At 44.1% G+C, this 20,614-nt stretch overlaps 2 protein-coding genes across 2 annotated transcripts; one reads left to right on the top strand and one right to left on the bottom strand.

Annotated features, from left to right (window-relative positions):
• Positions 1-8,410: 8,410 nt before the first annotated feature.
• LOC306779547 (olfactory receptor 11A1-like) lies at positions 8,411-9,346 on the top strand (the record flags this gene model as incomplete). Its single annotated transcript, XM_079271511.1, has 1 exon — positions 8,411-9,346. The coding sequence occupies one exon, from the start codon at positions 8,411-8,413 to the stop codon at positions 9,344-9,346; it is 936 nt and encodes a 311-aa protein (XP_079127637.1).
• A 7,761-nt stretch (positions 9,347-17,107) lies between these two features.
• Positions 17,108-18,034, bottom strand: LOC306780282 (olfactory receptor 6E1-like; the record flags this gene model as incomplete). The annotated part of the gene is made up of 1 exon (XM_079272595.1): positions 17,108-18,034. One exon carries the CDS (start codon positions 18,032-18,034, stop codon positions 17,108-17,110), a length of 927 nt encoding a protein of 308 aa, XP_079128721.1.
• Between the last annotated feature and the right edge of the window lie 2,580 nt (positions 18,035-20,614).

Genomic DNA, 20,614 nt, shown 5'->3' with positions numbered 1-20,614 from the left:
GGCGGGTGGCGCCCGTGTGGAGATTATCGCCGGCTCAACGATGCAACGATCCCGGACCGCTATCCCGTTCCACATATTCAAGACTTTTCTACCCACTTGTCGGATAGTGTGGTGTTTTCGAAAGTGGACCTGGTACGAGGTTACCATCAAGTGCCCGTTCACCCGCTGGACATTCCCAAGACTGCGTTGATCACTCCATTCGGCCTGTTTGAGTTCTTGAGGATGCCGTTTGGCCTAAAAAATGCAGCGCAGACGTTCCAGCGTCTAATGGACACGGTGCTGAGGGACCTGCCTTTCCTGTTCGTCTACCTGGATGACATCCTGGTGGCCAGTTCATCAAGAGCGGAGCATAGGTCTCACCTCCGGACTCTATTTGAGCGACTCAGCCAGCACGGGTTGATCATCAACCCGGCAAAGTGCCAGTTTGGGTTGACCACCATTGACTTTCTGGGACACCGCATCACAAAGGACGGGGCGCTTCCCCTCCCGGCAAAGGTGGAGGCAGTGACTAACTTTACACGCCCACTCACGGTGAGGGCCCTGCAGGAGTTTTTAGGCACGGTGAACTTTTACCATCGCTTTATTCCCCGAGCAGCGCAAGTGATGCGGCCCCTGTACGAAGCCCTGAAAGGCAAGGCCATCAAACAGCTTGTGGACTGGACTGAAGAGAGGGAACTTGCGTTTGTTGATGTGAAAACAGGTCTGGCAAACGCAACAATGCTGGCACACCCGTCACCAAAGGCTCCGATTGCCATCACCACGGACGTGATCGCAGGTGGACATGCTGACAAACGGGCAGGGCCCCCCGCTGGAAGCCGCGAACGGTACCCCCAAACGCACTTTTGAGACACGGTGCCTGGAGCTGTGTTTTATGGGGCAGCGTTTCAGCTGGGACTTTGTTACTGCCAGCGCTCCAAGGTGCACCGTCACATAAAGGCCCCGTTAGCACAGTTCTCGGTGCCAGAAAGGAGGTTCGATCATGTGAATGTGGACTTGGTAGGACCTTTGCCCCCATCCTGTGGGTTCACACATCTCCTCACGATGGTAGACCGAACCACTCATTGGCCAGAAGCTATCCCGTTGTCATCAACAACGTTGGATGAGGTGGCTCAGGCGTTTATTCAGGCTTGGGTCGCCAGGTTCGGAGCCCCAGCTGACGTTTCCTCGGACCGAGGCCCACAGTTTACATCAGAGCTGTGGAATGCAGTGGCAGGAAGCCTAGGGGTGAAGCTCCATCGCACTACCGCCTACCACCCGCAGGCTAATGGATATGCGAGCAGTTTCACCGGTCGATGAAAGCTGCTCTAAAACACAGACTAGTCACACGTATTATTGGACTTATTGTCCGGTTTTATTTAACCTCAAATCCTCTGGTTTAACAGGCTATTTAGCTTCTCCAGACCCAAAGATCATCATGAATGCTTTTTAGCGAGTCAGACTCTAGCAGTAAAACAAACACTACTCCAGTCCGCCTAGTTACACCAAATGTCTATTATTCTATTTCTTCGAATCACCCACACGATCGCTATTTTAATGCATGGCCAAAGTAAACCGAGAGAGACTTCCGGGACCGGTGTATCACCACCTGTGACCCGCAGCCTCGGAAGCTAACTCCCGCTAGCCTTAGCTTCGTCTCAACAGTTTATCTAACTCGACCCAAAATTCGCGGACAAAGCCCACAAAGGATTGCAAACCTAAGCCCCTCAAAGCCACGATATTTCAGTTAGCCAAGCTACAAAAAACTGCTTTTAAACACGTTATCTGCAAGACCCGGCAATGCACACGCTGAGCCAGGGGGTCTCTCAGTATACGCATGCTGGTTAGCCTAGCAGACGACTGTTCACTGATTCCAATGTGGTGATTTTTATTACAGCGCTGTAATCTTTAATTTCTTTATTCACTGGACCGGTCCCTTTAGTGCACCATGCTAGTATACTTCAGACTGTAAATCGTAGCTTACCCAGTGGAATGTGGCCTCCTCGTGGTCCCGCTCCTCACCGGCACAAGCAACGCTAGCAGTTAGCAACGCTAGTCAAACATTCCTCCCCAAATGTCCTAAAAGCTAACTAAAACAGACTTCCTGAAACGGCTCTGCGTACCATTGTTTTGTGCCCAGGAGGCATGATTGACCAATGCTGCCTCCAGCCCACGCTGCCTCGAGCCCGGTGAGAGCGTCCCATCTGGGGTGCCAAATTGTAGAGGCTTGAGTCTGCTCCACAGAGAGGAAGGCCAGAGCTCGTGTCCAGCTGCTGTTCATAGTGGACACGCTGTGATAATAAATCGACCAAAACTGGTTTACAATTAAAAGGAATTTAATCCCACTGATGCAAGTACGATTACAGTGAAGTACATACTCCCATGAAATATTACACTATTTTAACCCTCTTTGCAAAAAACTCACTCTGGTCCCAGGAGACACATCCGTTCCCTGGGAACGACACTAACAGAGAGAGAAAGTCTTTCTATCCCCGCCCTCATATCCGTTCAAAACTCCTCCCCTTCCGTTTAAGTTCTACACTCAAATTTCCTACACATGCTGCTAAAAGAAGATAGCTTTCCAGAGGGCTGAGAGATGGGGTCCTTGGTGAGCAAGCTCAGGACCTCAGATAAGATGTTGGGTGCAATTTCCTGACTGTTTGAGCTATTTGATGAGTTATTTGTAGTGGTGTCACGGATCACGGATCAATCCGTGATCCGTTCGGATCAGCCCTCACGGTTCGGATCAGCCCTCACGGTTCGGATCAGCCCTCACGGTTCGGATCAGCCCTCACGGTTCGGATCACTCGTGAACCGCTGATCAATCGAGTATTTGTTTTCTTTTTTTACAGTGTAATCGTAGTGTGTAATAAAGTTTGACTGCTGCTGTTCCTTTTCAAGTAACAAGGCCGCGAATATCAATGCAGAGTGTCAGTGAACAGATATAAAGCAGTCGTGTGTTCACGTGAATGGAGCAGCTTAGAAGCATTTAACGGTGAAGTCATGGCGAGTGGAGGAACGTCAGAAGCCGCGGCGTCATTTAAGTCGCAAGTTTGGCAACATTTTGTCTTCCCTGTAACGTATAATGACGGATGAGGGTGGTGGACGAAACCGTTACGGCATGTAGGCGTTGTTTAAAGAGAAAGACACACGACAACGGCAAAACATCGGCATGTCCACACATATGAAGAGACACCATCCCGTCTGTCAGCGACGGGGACACTCCGGTGTAGAAAACAAAGGATTTCTAAATCTGGTTAAAGTGCTTGAGCCACGCTACGAAATCCACTCACGCACCCACTTCAGTGTGAAGCTGTTCCAGACCTCTATGAGAAGGAAAAGACTGCAGAGACTGCTTTCACCACGGCGGAGTGATTCTTAGTCCGATGCTGTAGACACGCCCCCTCTGTGAGCGTCACACAGACACACCTGGGGCAGGTGCTGTAGACACGCCCCCTCTGTGAGAGTCACACAGACACACACCTGGGGCAGGTGCTGTAGACACGCCCCCTCTGTGAGAGTCACACAGACACACACCTGGGGCAGGTGAAGCTAGACAGGCCCAATAATATTCCAGTCACCACAGAAAGGTCGACCCTCTCCCCAGACAATGGAGATATTCTCATCTTTTTGAAAATAATGTCACAGTAATGTAACATTATTGTGTATTATTGTGGCATAACCTGACAGGAAGTAAACAAAGACCCAAGTTGTTGCCGAGCAGTTCAGTTCAGTGTAAACAGTGGAAGCTAGCTCACTGGCTGTTTCTTTCTTTCAATATTGATGAAAGGACGAGGATATCAACATCCCTCATGTTGCACTTAAACTTAACAGAATTCTTGAATGTATTATTTTTATTTATTTCTTTCATTTTGTTTCAAATTGGACATCTTCAATATTTTTGTTTTCATGTAAGACTATAGCCCAAAGTTCTTTGCTTTAAGTGTTCTTGAAGTTCTTTAATTAATAAATGGAAAGCAAAGTTATATATTGGCTCCTCCCCTTTTCTTTGTTGATCCTAAAAATGATCCGAACCGTGACTCCTGAACCGTGATCCGAACCGTGAGGTTTGTGATCCATTACACCCCTAGTTATTTGCATGTTGCAGATATGAAGGACACTTCAAGGTCAATGTCGGTCGATTGGGTTGGGATTTTTGGCTGAAATGAGAGGCCAATCAAATGTAGTGGAAATGGCCATTTTTAGTTATAAGGCATCTGCCATTTCCCAGACAGAAAGGTCCTCGAAATGGCAGGTTTTGAGTTATAAGGGAACTCAAAAAGGGTCATTTCAACTACAGGTGTATGGGCTGACCATGTAGGCCAATTATCCCAACCGATATGACATAAAAGCTACCCATCTCTCCCAAACAATTTTTTCCAATTGCTTTTGGCTAGGAGGCTGAAACTTATGAGGGGGCATACCTGGGAACAGCCCACCAGGTGTGCAAGTTTTCAAGTAAATCGGACGAGTTTGACTTTTGAGCAAAATCAATGCCATGCCTTACTTTGCCTGAGACTTCAAAGAATTGGAGTTGGTCCAATCCTTTCAATTTTCATACCAGTGGATCTATACTATCTACACTTTGAGATGATAGTACAGTCCAAATTTCAGCTTCCTAGCCCAAAGGGTTGTGGAGATCTTCCAGGTCAAATGTCAGTTTATTTACAACTCAAAAAGTGTCATTCCGACTACATTATTATGGAATCTCATGTGGCCCAATGATACTGACCAAATGGCAACATCTGTCCCAAAATATTGATTCCGTACAATTAAGCGTTGGTCCAAGATTTTTACGTTTCAAAGCGGGATACCGAACGGTTGAGAAGTTACGGCAGTTTAAATTATCAATCCAGGATCCCACCGAGCTGGCCATGGATTGCAGTTTTTTTCCCGAAAGTCCCGGGGTGGCCCTCTGGTGGCCAAAAGCGGTAAAGGGCCATCTTGAACAAGATGGCGCCGCAGAAGAAGGCTGCCTCGACGTGTTGGTGCGCATTGTTTTTTGTTGTTTTTGTCGTTAATTCAGTTTTATGCTGCGATTCCCGGAGCTCTTTCACCAGAGATGAGCTCATGAACATCAGGGGTACAACTCCAGCGGACTTAGTTCCAACTTTTCTGCTAACTTCTGTGGAATTACTGGACATTCTAGTCAAGGGTGCTCTTACCTACCACTGCTACACCACAATCAGCGGGGCCTATCACGCCGTCCCTCGTGCTGCACTGGGACTCTCTGACCATGTCATGGTCCATCTGATTCTCTCATACAGGCAGAAACTCAAGCTCTGCAAACCTGTGGTGAGGAAATTCAAGAAGTGGACCAGTGAGGCTCTAGAGGATCTTCAGGCGTGCTTGGACTGTACAGACTGGGATGTATTCAGGACTGCTACCAACAGTCTGGATGAGTACACAGAGGCTGTAACTTCATATATCAGCTTCTGTGAGGACAGCTGTGTTCCATCAAGCACCAGGGTGAGTTATAACAAAAAATACAGGTTTAGCAAGGCAGTGAGAGATGCTAAACGACTGTCCTCGGAGAAACTGCAACATCAGCTCTCAGCCAACGACTCTGTTTCTGTCTGGAGAGGTCTCAGACAGATTACCAATTATAAGCCTAAAACCCCCCCACTCCATGAACGACCTCCGCCTGGCAGACGAGCTGAGTGAGCACTACTGTCGCTTTCAAAGACAATGGGACAGTCCTGACTCCATCCCCCACAGCCCCATCAACCAACAACAGCCCACCAGCCCCCCCTCCCCCAGCTCAGCAGGGGCCCATGCCTATGTACCAACCATTCCAGCGCCCCTCCCACCCCCAGTGACTATCTCTATTCAGGAGAGCGATGTAAACAGGCTTTTTAAAAAACAGAATCCCCCTACAGCCGGCCCAGACTTGATCTCCCCCTCCACCCTGAAGTACTGTGCTGACCAGCTGTCTCCGGTGTTTACAGACATTTTCAACACCTCACTGGAGACTTGCCATGTACCAGCCTGCTTCAAGGTCTCCACCATCATCCCTGCCCCTAAAAAACAAGGATCACAGGACTTAGTGACTACAGGCCCGTCGCCCTGACCTCTGTGGTCATGAAGTCTTTTGAGCACCTTGTCCTGTCCCATCTAAAAACCCTCACCGACCCACTCCTGGACCCCCTGCAGTTCGCTTACAGAGCCAACAGATCTGTGGATGACGCAGTCAACTTGGCCCTTCACTTCACCCTCCAGCATCTGGACTCTCCAGGAACCTATGCCAGGATCCTGTTTGTGGACTTCAGCTCTGCCTTCAACACCATCATCCCGTCTCTGCTGCATGATAAGCTCTCCCAGCTGCAGGTGCCCGACTCCACCTGCAAGTGGATCACAGACTTCCTGTTCGACAGGAAGCAGCACCTGAAGCTAGGAAAACACGTCTCATCCTCCAGGACCATCAGCACCGGTTCCCCCCAAGGCTGCGTTCTTTCCCCTCTTCTCTTCTCCCTGTACACCAACAGCTGCACCTCCAGTCACCAGTCCGTCAAGCTCCTGAAGTTCACGGATGACACCACCCTCATTGAACTCATCTCTGGTAGGGACATTCTGCTGAGACATTTGGACTACACTTGTATGGGCTGGCCGATTAGTGATGTAATGTGAATTGCAGGACACATTGATCGACATTTCGAACGCACCTTGCGACCCCGGGTTCCTTCCGGAGCTGCCTGTCTGAGGGTTGCTTCGGCATCAATCGGAGACGCTCGCGTTTCCGCGGATGGGACAGTCGCAGGCACCAGTTACCTTCGTCCCCCTAAATGCAGACTTCGGGCTCCCCTGTGCGTGGGCCCTTGGCGGGCTCCCCGGTGCGTCGGCCCTTGGCGGGCTCCCCTTCCTCCCTGTTGGTTCTTCCTTTCTACCTCCTTCCCCGACTGCTTCCCGGGGGCCGAGCTGGGGCATCGGTCGGTGGACATCTCGTCTACGTATGTGTAAGTCTGACTGTGTCGCTCTATTGGGGGTCTAATGGGGTACCTCTGGGGTTGGGTGGGTTGCGGACGGGACCCTCCACCGCGGGCAGGGTACCCGATCCTGAGAACAAGAACCTCCCCACTTTCACACGGGGGGTGGGGGGGAGGCACGCTGTAGTCCTACGGGGAGACAAAATCATTCGACTACAACCTCAGATCAGACGAGATAACCCGCTGAATTTCAGCATGTTACTCAGCGAAGGTAAAAGAAACTAACCAGGATTCCCTCACTAGCGACGAGCAAAGAGGGAAGAGCCCAGCGCCGAATCCCCGTCTGACAAATATATATTGCCCAGTGTCACTCGGTGGCCGAGTCCTTCTGATCGAGGCTCAGACCGTGGACGGTGTGCGGTAACGTTCTTCTCGGAGTCGGGTTGTTTGGGAATGCAGCAGCCAACCGCATCACCAGGGTGGGGATCGGCTCATGTAAAAGGCGCAAGGGTCTGCGGTGATGTCGGCAACCCACCCGACCCGTCTTGACCCCGAAGGGATTATTTATTGCCAGGATCTCCGGCGGGTGGGTGAGCGGAGAGTCGGAAGTCGGGATCTCCCCCCGGGGCTGTTGGAAGGTTGAGGGCCGAAAACCTCTGAGTTGTCGTTCGTCTGTCGCACATCATGTTGAAGCTGAGTTGAAGAGGAATTCACTGGGTCAGTTGTGCTTAAATACTTTGTGTGGAGGAAATGAGATAGTTCGGGAACAAGGACCTAAATATTAAATAGCGCAAAAATTTAAATATGGGGATAAATTAATTTATAAATATATGAAATCTATTTATAGTAGACAGTTGTACAGTAGTTTTGAAATGAATTAAAACCAGCAACATAGTAAATAATGTATAATAAATATATATCTGTGTATGTAAAAATCACTGAATGGATGCGTGTCTGGAAAAAATATCTTAAACTCAGTCATACAGATATACATATATATATTGTTACTTGCCAGCAATTAATACACAAATGCGCTGCTCTATATGTCTCTTCTGTGTGTAGTGTGCAGAAAAAGCTCAAAGTGTGTTCGATGGTAATCTCTGGTATTCCCTGTCTGCCATGACATGACTGAGGTGGGTCTGCTTCCTTGACATGAAGAGGTATAAACAGCAGATTTCAAAGCTGCCTGACATTAGCAGTCCGCTAATCAGCAGGTTACAAACATTCATCTGTGTGTAGTATAAATGTTTTTGTGTCATTTAAGAAATCGAATTGAAATGTCTTTGTTAATTCGTTGAGGCTGGGCACTACATTGTAAGTATTGCTGCATGTGAGTTATTCTCTTGTCTGTGCTTGAAACTGTGAAGCAGTGTTTTCAAAGTAAAGCTCGGCAAACATGAAAATATTGCCTGTGTTATTCAGAACAATGTCTTCAATTAAATCAAATGATTCAGTTTGGTTTGAGAAATGAGAAGCGAACCTTGTTACAATTAGTGTCTAAAACTAGAATGATGGTAAATTCAACTTTAACTTACTTTATTCTTGACACTTACACACATGTAGGAACTTTGAGATACTTGTATTTTATGTTAACTGCAATGTTATACATTGTTATTGTTATTGTCAACAGTTCTCTGATTGTGGTTATCTGTGTGAACAGAAGCTTACATGAACCCATGTACCTTTTTCTCTGCAGCCTGTTTGTGAATGAACTGTTTGGTAGTACAGGGTTGTTTCCATTCCTGCTGGTTCAGATCCTCTCTGACATTCACACGGTTTCTGCTCCACTTTGTTTCCTGCAGATCTTCTGTGTCTATTCGTATGTAAATATAGAGTTTTGTAACTTAGCCGTCATGTCTTATGACAGATATCTTGCTATCTGTTGTCCTCTACAATATAACACACGTATGACATTCAACAAGGCTGTTACCTTTATCCCTGTATTATGGTTTTATTCTTTTGTGAAATTCTTAATTACTTTATCCTTAAACATCCGTTTGACATTTTGTGGAAACATCATAAACAGTTTGTATTGCCGTAACTACCTCGTTGTTAAGTTGGCGTGTTCTGACACTGAAGTGAATAACATTTATGGATTGTTTATGACTGCTGTCTCCATCTTAGTCCCTCTGCTACCAATCCTTTACTCGTACATGAAGATCTTCAGAGTTTGTTTCTCTGGTTGTAAACAGACCAGACAGAGAGCTGTCAGTACCTGCACACCTCACCTCGCTTCTCTGCTCAACTTCTCTTTTGGCTGCTGCTTTGAAATAGTTCAGAGTAGACTTGATATGACCAGTGTACCCAGAGTGCTGCGTATCTCCCTCTCACTCTATTTTCTCATCATACAACCACTTTTCAATCCCATCATGTTTGGATTGCAAATGTCCAAAATACGGAATACATGTAAACATATCCTCTGTTATAAAATGTTGACCTCTTGCTAGATACTCTATGGATGAAATTGTGGCATTGTTCATGGTGGTGATTTTAATGTTTTCCACATCCAAATACTTCCGAACATTTATGAATCCAGAGAGAAAAGGACACGGAGCAATGCTTATCTATTATATTGACAAAGGCAATCCCCTTTGAAAACCAATAAAGAAAATGCATGAAAGTGGCACAACCACTCTTCCTCCGCCCTCTGACCTGCAGCTACGTAGCTGCAGGTGACTTAGGGTTTTTATAATCATTTTCATTTGGCCTTGTTATGAATTCAAATTAATTTGTGATTTGTGATGGTAAGCTGCTTAAATAAAATTGAATAGAATTGAAAGTTGGTGTGTAAGTTGATAGTATATTTGATATGTTTATGATGGTAAATAAACAGACGGAAGGTAACTTCTCTGAGTGCATAACTTTAGTCCTAAATGTTGAGATGTGTGAGCAGAGCCAGGCAGTAAGTTGATGACTTTGTACAGTTTCTATTGGATATAGTGCACAGCACGGCAATGAAGAACTTGAGTTTTGGAATTTGGTGTAACAGAAGTGACCAAGGACAGGTTCACAATGGAACAGCTTCACATTAGGCTGGAAGAACCCAAAAAACCTATGCGCACTGGATTCTTGGGTTTTGTCCAATTGAGACACAGACTTGCCTCCCCATGTCAAGGTGTTTGGTTGCCAGTGCTGTACAAAGAGGTGAGCCAAACCACGTATATACAGTTTGTATTACCCAACCTCCTCCACTAGTTCAGGTTATTCTCCCTGCCCTTAATCAGCGATGAATTTAGACGCTCCACTTCTCCATTTGCTTTAGCCCATTTTGGCGTCGTCCTCATGTGTTAGATTCCACAGACGCATACCATACTACCTTCGTGAGGCTGTGGAGACCTCTAGCTGGATGTGTAGGCCAAGCTGTTTGGTGTTAAACATTCCCATTCCCTTAAAACACATTCTGGTACTGCAGCTAGAGTATGCGTGTTATGCCCACAACAGCACTCCTAGTTTCATGACTGTCTTTTTTTGTGGAGTCGTTCCCCATTGCCTTTCATCACAATTAATTCAGCCTGATCTTGAGCTTGTAGATGGCTTCAATTTTAAAGTTAAAAATATTATTGATGCCATTGCACCCACTAAAGTGAAGGTTGTCTCGGGTAAGCAAAGATCTCCTTGGAGAAATGCTACGCTGGTCAGAATAGAGAAACGAGAGTGTCGGAAAGCTGAGCGCAGGTGGCGAAAAACTAATCTCCAGGTTCACTGTGACATCTATAAAGAGAGACTTCGCAATTATAATTTGGAAGAAATGCAAGGCAGTCATTCTTCTCTGACATCATAACCAAAAACAAGAACAATACACGCGCCTTATTTGCTGCCGTCGACAGGCTAACAAACCCTCCAGTGTCGGTAGCTGCTGAGCTCCAATCCACCTGGGCATGCAATCAATCTGCCTCCTTTTTTACTGACAAAATTCAGAAAATTAGACAAGCAGTCAGTGCCTCCACACCAACCACAGGATATGTGTTGTCCCGATCTCTGAATAACATCCATTCAAATATCATGACACAATTTCATTCAATCGACCGTAGAAGCCTAGAAGACATTATACAACATCTGAAGTCATCCTCCTGCTGCTTGGATATTCTACCAACACACTTTTTCAAAAATATTTCAAACTGCATGACCACTGATCTCTTACATATTGTAAACACATCCCTTCTCTCAGGTGTCTTCCCACAATCCCTAAAAACTGCAGTTATTAAACCGCTCCTAAAGAAGGTTAGTTTAGACTCCACAATGATGAAAAATTATAGGCCAATATCAAACCTCCCATTTTTAAGTAAAATAATTGAAAAAGCGGTTTTCCAACAGCTGACCGACTTCTTGGCCGTAAATAACTGCTTTGAGGTTTTCCAGTCAGGCTTTCGACAGCACCACAGCACTGAAACTGCTCTTGTTAAGGTCTTCAACGACATCCACTTAAAACCTCTTAAACTCGAGCCCTATTTTTAGGCCTCTGCTCAAAAATTGCATACCCACACTAAAGCGAGTGCAGATCTCTAACTACAAGGTCTATTTTAATAATGTTGGTGGTATAATACAGGTAAAACTTGTGATACACGCGTTAAGCCTAAAAATACGCCACAGTCGTAGCACAACATTTACAGTCCCCACAAACTAATTGTACTTCGATTGAGTGAAGCAGGCCAGCATAATAGAGGTTTGAGTACGGACAGTCAAGCCAAATTCTCATTTTTAGAACCAGCTGTTGCGCTGCTCTATTCTAATTTGATATACTACATTCTTGAGTAGATTGACAGACTTTTTAGCCACTAAAAATCACAATCCCTGCCACGCAACCCCCATGCGTAAAATGATTCACCGAACAGGAAAATGCCGAACATTTCGTCATAGTTTCACCAGGACCTCCATTATATCACACACACACAGATGGAGACATGTCTGAAACGGATTACAATCAATTTCCAGCGTTTTTCTTCACGAAAATCACCTCACGGGACGATGCGTTTACATTTGTTTTTGCTGGGGAGCGGTTTGTTGTTCGTTGGCTTTCTGGATGTAACTTTTGAATGGTTTCACGTAGAGGAATTTAGAAGCTACGGGTATATGGTATGATATGTCATCAAATATAATTTTATTCGTTTTGCAAAAGTGAATTGTACACATGTGTGTACTCTGTCGCCCCCCATCTAGCCCCCTTTAAAGGGGGCTCTCGGTACAAAGAGGTTTTAAACACAGAGGTAGAATCTCAGTCTTAGTGTTCCTGGATCTCAGTGTTGCATTCAACACGGTCGACCATGACATGCTACTAGAAAGACTAAAGATCTGGGTGGGACTCTCTGGCACAGCACCCAACTGGTTTGAATCCTACTTGAAGGACCGAGAATACTTTGTGTCTGTAGCTAACTACACCTAGATTTCTGGCTTGGTTTGTGGGTTTTTACATCAGTGACTGAAGCTGAGCGGTGATTTTCAATTGTTCGTCCTTGGTACCAAAATCAATTACTTCTGTTTTATCTTTGTTGAATTGAAGAACATTCTGTTACATCCAGTTGTTGATTTGTTCAATGCAGTTACCCAGCCCTGTATGGGATTATAGTCCCCTGGTGACATAGTTATGTAGATTTGTGTGTCATCTGCATAATTATGATAACACACTTTGTTCTTTTCCATAATCTGAGCTAGTGGAAGCATGTAGATCAGGGGTGTCAAACTCATTTTCACTCTGGGGCCACATCAGCATCAGGGTCCCTCAAAGGGCCGGTTGTAAATGTAAGACGGTGTAAATGTAACTACTCCTAACATATTTAGTTTAGTTTCCCGGGATATCTGTGACTTCCACAACACCTACGAAGCAGAAATAGAGGTGATTGTTTCCATGGTTAATGGCGGACAGTTGAACGGCTTTCAGGGCGATAAGCCCCGCCCCCTCTCTGGCACGTCCAGTGCCAATGAACACAAATAGCCTCCGGCGAGACCGGCGGCGCAAATGGCTCAACTCAACATCTCCGCGACTTACTGAGTGGCGTAATAATCACGCGACACAACGAATCGATAATGAAATTCGTTGCCAACTCTTTTAATCATCGATTTTCGATTTATTTTTATTTTCGAATTATCGATTCGTTGTTGCAGCCCTACAGACAATTGGAACAGCAGCTGACTTGATGACATCACCACCTCAGCTGGTCTTATGACTTTAATCCGTTTTTTTCTGTAGAGTATTTTTACAATCAAACTAAATATGACAACCCTGCTGTTTTCGTTTTCATTTGAAATCAAAAATGATATATTATTATGTACATATATATACATACATACAATTATATATGTGTGTATATATATATATATACACATATATAGATAAATATATGTCTGTGGATCAGATCCCGCTAGCAACACCTCACATCTCTGAAATTGTCAGAGCAGATGTTTAAATCGGCTGAGTCTTGACAAACCGACCACAGATTTGATGCTTAAACAACTAACTTCTCGCCTCAAAACATCCTAAAATGACTTTCTGTGAATTAACAACAGCAGTATTTTGAAAGTTTCAACTTCCAGTTGTGTGATTTCTCCTCCACCATTGTTTCCTGTTGCTGGTGCAAAATGCATTCTGGGATATTTGGCTGTCCCAAGTACAGACAAGTCACCTCCGATGCATCCCCGGTAAAATGGGCGGAGCCACATCCGGGCATTAGGACCGTGCTTGGCTCGATGTGAACTTTGAATTGGAACAGTACTTGGGCTGAGACTGATGACGTTTCACAAGTCCACGAGTTCACAAGTACAGAGAAGTACACATGTTGAGAACGGCACCATCACTTGTTGGAAACCTCTTTATGGGTTGTTGCCTCTCCTGTCCACCTGTTGTGATCGTTTTAATGTCGGCACACAGACAACATGCTATCTCATCACTTCGACTTTCTATCTCATAATTTCGACCATGGGGATATTTTTATTTTCGATCTAACTTTTAATTTTTGTAAAAAAATAATAAATACATTTTTTTGTTGTTGTTTTTTTGCTGACAGAATCGCGGGCCACATAAAATGACGTGGCGGGCCGGATCCGGCCCGCGGGCCGTATGTTTGATACCCCTGGTAGATGTTGAACAGAAGAGGCCCCAGTATTGAACCTTGGGGAACACCACATGTCATTTTAGTCAGCTCTGATGTGTAATTATGGATTCAGACCTCAACCTGAACAGCCTCATCAAGACAATCACAAGATCAGCCTCCTATCACCTGAAGAATATATCAAGGATTAGAGGACTTATGTCTCAACAGGTAAAACTTGTCCACGCATTTATCTTCAGCAGACTGGACTACTGTAACGGTGTGTTTACAGGTCTCTGTAAAAAGTCAGTCAGAAAGCTGCAGCTGATTCAGAACGCTGCAGCTCGAGTCCTCACTAAGACCAGGAGGGTGGACCACATCACTCCAGTTCTGAGGTCTTTGCACTGGCTTCCTGTCCAACAAAGAATTGACTTTAAAATCCTGCTGTTGGTTTACAAAGCACTGAATGGTTTAGGGCCAAAATACATCTCTGATCTGCTGCTACCTTATGAACCATCCCGACCCCTCAGGTCGTCTGGGACCGGTCTACTTTCTGTTCCCAGAGTCAGAACTAAACATGGAGAAGCAGCGTTCAGTTTTTCTGCTCCACATATCTGGAACAAAGTCCCAGAAAGCTGCAGGTCTGCTGAGACCCTCAGCTCATTTAAATCAAGATTGAAGACTTTCTGTTTGCTGCTGCCTTTAATTGAACCAGATTCAAGGATATGAATACATTTCTGCATTTTACTGCTGTATTTTATTTCTTACACTGTTTTTTAATGTTTTAATGATTGTTTTTATTGTTTCAATCAATGTTCTTAACTGTTTTTAAATCTCCTTTTCTTTTGCCTTATGTTTTGATGATTTTAATGGTTTTATGTGAAGCACTTTGAATTACCTTGTTGTTGAAATGTGCTGTACAAATTGCCTTGATCAGTCCTGGTATCAATGGTGATTTCCCACTTGCCCCAGTGACTGACAGGATGAGCATGGGTACAAATCCTTCTGTTCTTTTGCCACACTTGAATAGCACTTCATCTTTTTTGACTCCAGTCTGTCCCACACATTTATCTCATCTGTCGAGAAGAGCTGAGCTCACAGAGAAAGCCGCCTTGGATACATGCATACACGTTCAGGGTAAGGTCAGGATATAAAAAGCATAAAGCATATACTCAGAAATCAACAGTTAAAGTGTAATCGAAAGATAAAGTGTATGATCGTTACATAACGAATGTTTAATACATAGAGTGATTTAACAAATGTAAACCTGATAATAATAATAAGTGTATCTGAGTATAGTGCAGTCTGGGTGTAGAAAGTACGGAGAAAGAGGAAGTGAGCAGGGTGTTGGCTTCAAGGGATGGGGAAATAATGATGGTTGAGAAGAAAAGACACAAAGCACAATAATGATGAAGGGTGAGATCAATAATCATTTTATAAGCAAATGTGTACGAAGTAAACTGATTATAACGACTGTAACTGATTATAACAACTGTAACTGATTATAACAACTGTAAACTGTGATTATGATAACGAATCAAGTGTAGTGACATTTTATGTGAGCTGTAGCTTAACCCTTGCTAATTAACTAAATATAAGCTGCAATAAATATCTAATCTGCATTTAAAGTAAATTTCTCAAGTGCATTCATTTGCTGAAGTAGTAAAAAGTTCCTCATGGCAGTAAAAAGTTAAATCCATTGTATGTCTAACAACTGAGTTCTGAAAGGTTATCCTAGAGACCGCATCCACTTAACAATCCCTTACGGTTTTAGAAGTGATCCTAGCCGTTAAAACCTAACCTGGCATTTACCAAGAGCACGGATCCAGAAGAGGGAAGCTGCCATAACCGACGCGACCGGTAGGAGCGCCCGGGGTCAGGGTGGCCCCTCGACCGAGTGCACTCAGACCGGAGGAAGCAGGGTAGACGTCGGGAGTAACGGCAGTTAGAAGAGCCAGGCGAGTTCCCTCGCAAGAACACCAGCTCGACAATCTTTTAATAGAGAGCTGAGTCAGTAAGTAGCCCCGTATCGGGCCAGAAGTACCCCAGGATCTAACACATCACAACACTTGTAGCACCTCAATCTACCAACATTTTTTTATTTTTTGTGTGTACTCATGTGTGTACCCAATTCAAATTGGCAAATTCTTGGCACAGGAAGATTTGTTTTCAAGCAAAGCACGTCACACACAGTGCACACTGTGTGCACACTGTGTGTGACGTGCCAGTGGGGATTTGTATGTTGGTGGTGATTGTGGCTTGTTTACATATTTGTGCTTTTTTCCCCTATTAAATAACAAACACAGTTTTCAGATGAACTCAAATGATTCATTGGTGTTTGCAACTGACCTACGCTGAGACACACTTGTGATTGTTGAATATCTGCCAATGATATGGGCCATGCCAGTATATCGCTTTATAATAGCTTAATAAGTCTTCATAATACATTTTCTATAATGTGAATAATTATGCGTATTGTTATCACGCATTATGAATATTTATCAGTGCTTAAACTATAAGTATACAATGTTATAAGTATCTTTAATGCTTTTCAGACATGGGCATGATAAAAAGTGTTACCACAACAAGTTAATGTTTATTGGACTATTTGCACAACCTCATTTAACAAGACGGCAATTACAAATTGCTCGACATACTAGAGTAAGGGATGAAGAAAATACATCAAATAAACACAAATACAGAATAAAAAGGTAATATAAGGCTTCAAAGGCTTCTTGGCATACGGACTGATGATGTCATTGTCCTACTGGTCCAGCTGTGTACAATGTGAGACACCTTTACATGTCAGTAACTGGAAGAGTCACTTTATTTCAATAGTTCAGCACAAGACTTGAAATACTGTCTATTTCTACTACCACTACTACCACGGAGAAAGCAGCAACTGCATAATTTCTACAATTGTAAAAGTAGAAATACATTGCTGATTTTAATTTGCTGCCTTGTGTGAAAAACGTAATAAATAAATATAATGCACAATTCATCTTTCATCTCAAGATACATGCTTTTTGCAAACTCAGCGAACTACAAACTTGACAAAGAGTCAAGCTTTTGTTTAAATGTTACATTTTACCACCCGACCGGTTTAAAGGCCGACATCTGCTACTAACGAGGCGTTCACATGTTACTGGAGCTGAGGAGATAAACGACATGGCCTTCAACAGTAACTTACATTTCACCAAAGACAAGACTTTTACATATGATGCGAATTTTGGTCAAATTGAGTCCGTACATGAAAGGGTTGAAGAGCGGTTGGCAAGTGAGAAAGTATAAAGATAAGAAGGTGCGCAGCAGAATGGGTGCTCTGTTCATATCAAACCTGCTCTGCACTATTTCAAAGAAAACCCCAAAAGAGAAGTTGAGCAGAGAAGTGAGGTGAGGTGTGCAGGTACTGACAGCTTTCTGTCTGGTCTGTTTACAAGCAGAGAAACAAACTCTGAAGATCCTCACGTACGAGTAAAGGATTAGTATTGCAAGACCAAATAATACAATGAAAGTGTACATGAGTCCATAGATGTTGTTGACTGTCGTGTCAGAGCAGGCCAGTTTTACAACAGAGTAGTTGTTACAGAACAATCGGTCAATGATGTTCCCACACAGCTGTAAAGATGCACTCAAAGACATCATGACTACGATATTAAGAAGAGGGATTGACCACGTTACAGCAATCAGCATGGCAACCTTGTTGAATGTCATACGTGTGTTATATTGTAGAGGACAACAGATAGCAAGATATCTGTCATAAGACATGACGGCTAAGTTATAAAACTGTACATTGCCATAAGTGTACAAAGAGAAGATCTGCAGGAAACAAAGTGGAGCAGAAACCGTGTGAATGTCAGAGAGGATCTGAACCAGCAGGAATGGAAACAACCCTGTACTACCAAACAGTTCATTCACAAACAGGCTGCAGAGAAAAAGGTACATGGGTTCATGTAAGCTTCTGTTCATACAGATAACCACAATCAGAAGGAGGTTGGAACCAACAATTAACAAATATAAAAGCATAACAATCATGAAAATCAAGTATTTAAACACCCCGGTGTCAAAGTAGGCACTAAGTATGAAATATGAAACGTATGTAGAGTTCATCATGATTCATCCTCTTGGTTCAAAATACTTCATCACTTTGCAAAGGAACGTAAATAAGTACAATACTAATGTCACATGTTGTTTGTTGTAAGTGTCCAACTAGTGAACATTTTGACAAGTATGACAGAGTTTAGTTAAAGCATCAACAAACAGTCCACTTACTGTCAACCAGCTAGAGAGGAATCTTTAGTGACAAACATCTCTAACTGAACACCACTCTCTTATTTACAGTCAACATGAGCAAGAAGCTACAAACAGTTGATGAACCTCTGTGAAGGACTGACTGAGTCCCTCTTTACTGAGCTGTAACTCTGCTTCTTATAGACATTTCAAGTCAGATAGCAGCAGCAGAGCAACGTCATCATTAAAGGTTACAACATCTGATTCTCTAATTGATGATCGCTTGATGACTGGTATTTAGAAGATGTTCATTAAAAAGAGATATGTAAGGAATAGTTCAAGATGGTGGAGGAAGTAGGAACCTCAGGTACTGAGCTCGAGTTAATGTAAATAACAAATTATCAACATCAATAAGAAAATATCAAAAATACAATGTATAAACAAAATAACTGAGAAGATTGTCTATGAGTATACAAATAGTGCAATATTAAAGGGATGCAGGGGAATGGTGGCGGTACTCTGCCTCTCAAGAAGTCTGAAGTCGTGTTAAGTCCTATGTAGGTGAGCTTGAGTCTGGTAAGCTTCTGTTCATACAGATAACCACAATCAGAAGGAGGTTGGAACCAACAATTAACAAATATAAAACCATAACAATCATGGAAATCAAGTATTGAAACACCCCGGTGTCAAAGTAGGCACTAAGTGTGAAATAAGAAACGTATGTAGAGTTCATCATGATTCATCCTCTTGGTTCAAAATACTTCATCACTTTGCAAAGGAACGTAAATAAGTACAATACTAATGTCACATGTTTGTTGTAAGTGTCCAACTAGTGGGTGTAACCAGCCCTGCTGCCAGGATCATCAGTGTTTTTGAAGTCAGTGAATTGAGTCTGACTTGCTGCCAGTCAGACATGTCCTTTCACACCATTCCTGGTCCTCGTACCAGAACACATGTGCAATCTCCACCTTTTACAACTCAGATTGTGTGGGAGACAGAGAAACAGAGACAGCAGTATTTTTTGTCCAACAAACTCATTATACATTCCACTTCTCTCTCTTCTCTAAGCACACTCCAAGTTGATCACATTTTAATCGGCAAAAACTGCCTTTTTCAAGGAACCCCAGTTTAGTCCACCCTTATATTTGCCTCTGGTTTAACAGGCTATTTAGCTTTATCAGACCCGAAGATATTTCTCCAGTCCGCCCGACTCCACCAAATGCCTGTTATCCTACTTCTCCGAATCACCCACACGATTGCGTCTAAACAGTAAGCTGAGCTCGACCCGAACAACATGCCCCAAAGAGTTACAAAAAAACGCCGCTTTAAGCCCCTTCAGCCACAAGTATCCAGTCCGCCAAGCTACAAAACACTGCTTTTAAACAAGTTATCTTGCTGACCCAGCAATGCACAAACTAAGCCAGAGCGTCTCCCAGCCTATGCACGCCAGTCCGCCAAGCAAACAACCGTTTATGAATCCAATGTGGTGATTTTTATATTATTTTTTCGCTGTATTCTCCATATCACATTGCGGGACTCTAACCCGGCCTCTCTGAGGTCTTATTTAGCGTAAATTTCAGGAGAATGCACTTTTACAGCTTCAGGTTACTCTGCGGTCTTTCTCTGTGCCCAGATGCGGCCCTTAGGGTCTATGCGGTCCGTGAACACTTTCGGCTAAGATTACCAAAACAGATTTTTATTAAAATGGCTCTGCTCACCTTTTATTCGTGTACACTCCGAAAGTATCCGCGGTCCCACATCCCCATCTTAGAGTTCGTCAAGTCCCATCAGGGGTGCTAAATTTGTTAAGGCCACAACTTCTGGACACAGGGAGAAATCAGAAGGCTGGTCTGCCTCCTCGGTGGCCAGCAGAAGATCTGAAACCCCCCCAGAGTTTCAAACCCTTTGTCCCGTCAAAGTTGCATTCCTCAGCTCATCGATCAGCTCACTGATTGGCTGAAGTCCAACAAGCCCCACCTGGGCCTATGCCCCATTATCCTAAACTTCACACCTCTCCCTGCCACTTTCACACCACCCCCACTCCTGCACATTCCTCAAACCCCATCTCACAGACACTGAATGCATGAAATACAACTTAAAACCCTCACAAACTGGCTTCAGCTGTCCCACTCCTTGGATTCCTCTTTTCTTCAGTTGAACAGTATTGCTGTCCAGAATCTTGACCACAATGTCGGATTTGTCGTACTTGGCTTTTACTGCAGAGTTAGGTGCACTGACCTGAGCCTTGATCCAGATGCACTGTCCTACTCGAAGTGTCACTTTTTGCTTGAGCTTGGGTTCTTTAACCTCCAAGCCCCGCCCCACCTCCTGTGACGTGAAGGGGCAGTGCATCAGCTCCTCCGCTGGGGAGGGCCTGTCACGTCGGTAGTGGTCGTTCAAAGCCGTGGCAATGTCCAGGGTCTTAGTGCTCCAGTCCCTGCAGTTGGCATTCTTCCCAATCCA

Source organism: Melanostigma gelatinosum (genome assembly GCF_949748355.1).
Source record: "Melanostigma gelatinosum genome assembly, chromosome: 7".
NCBI lineage: Eukaryota > Metazoa > Chordata > Actinopteri > Perciformes > Zoarcidae > Melanostigma > Melanostigma gelatinosum.
Note: the sequence above shows the minus strand (reverse complement) of the source record. Positions and strands in the feature narration are given on the sequence as shown.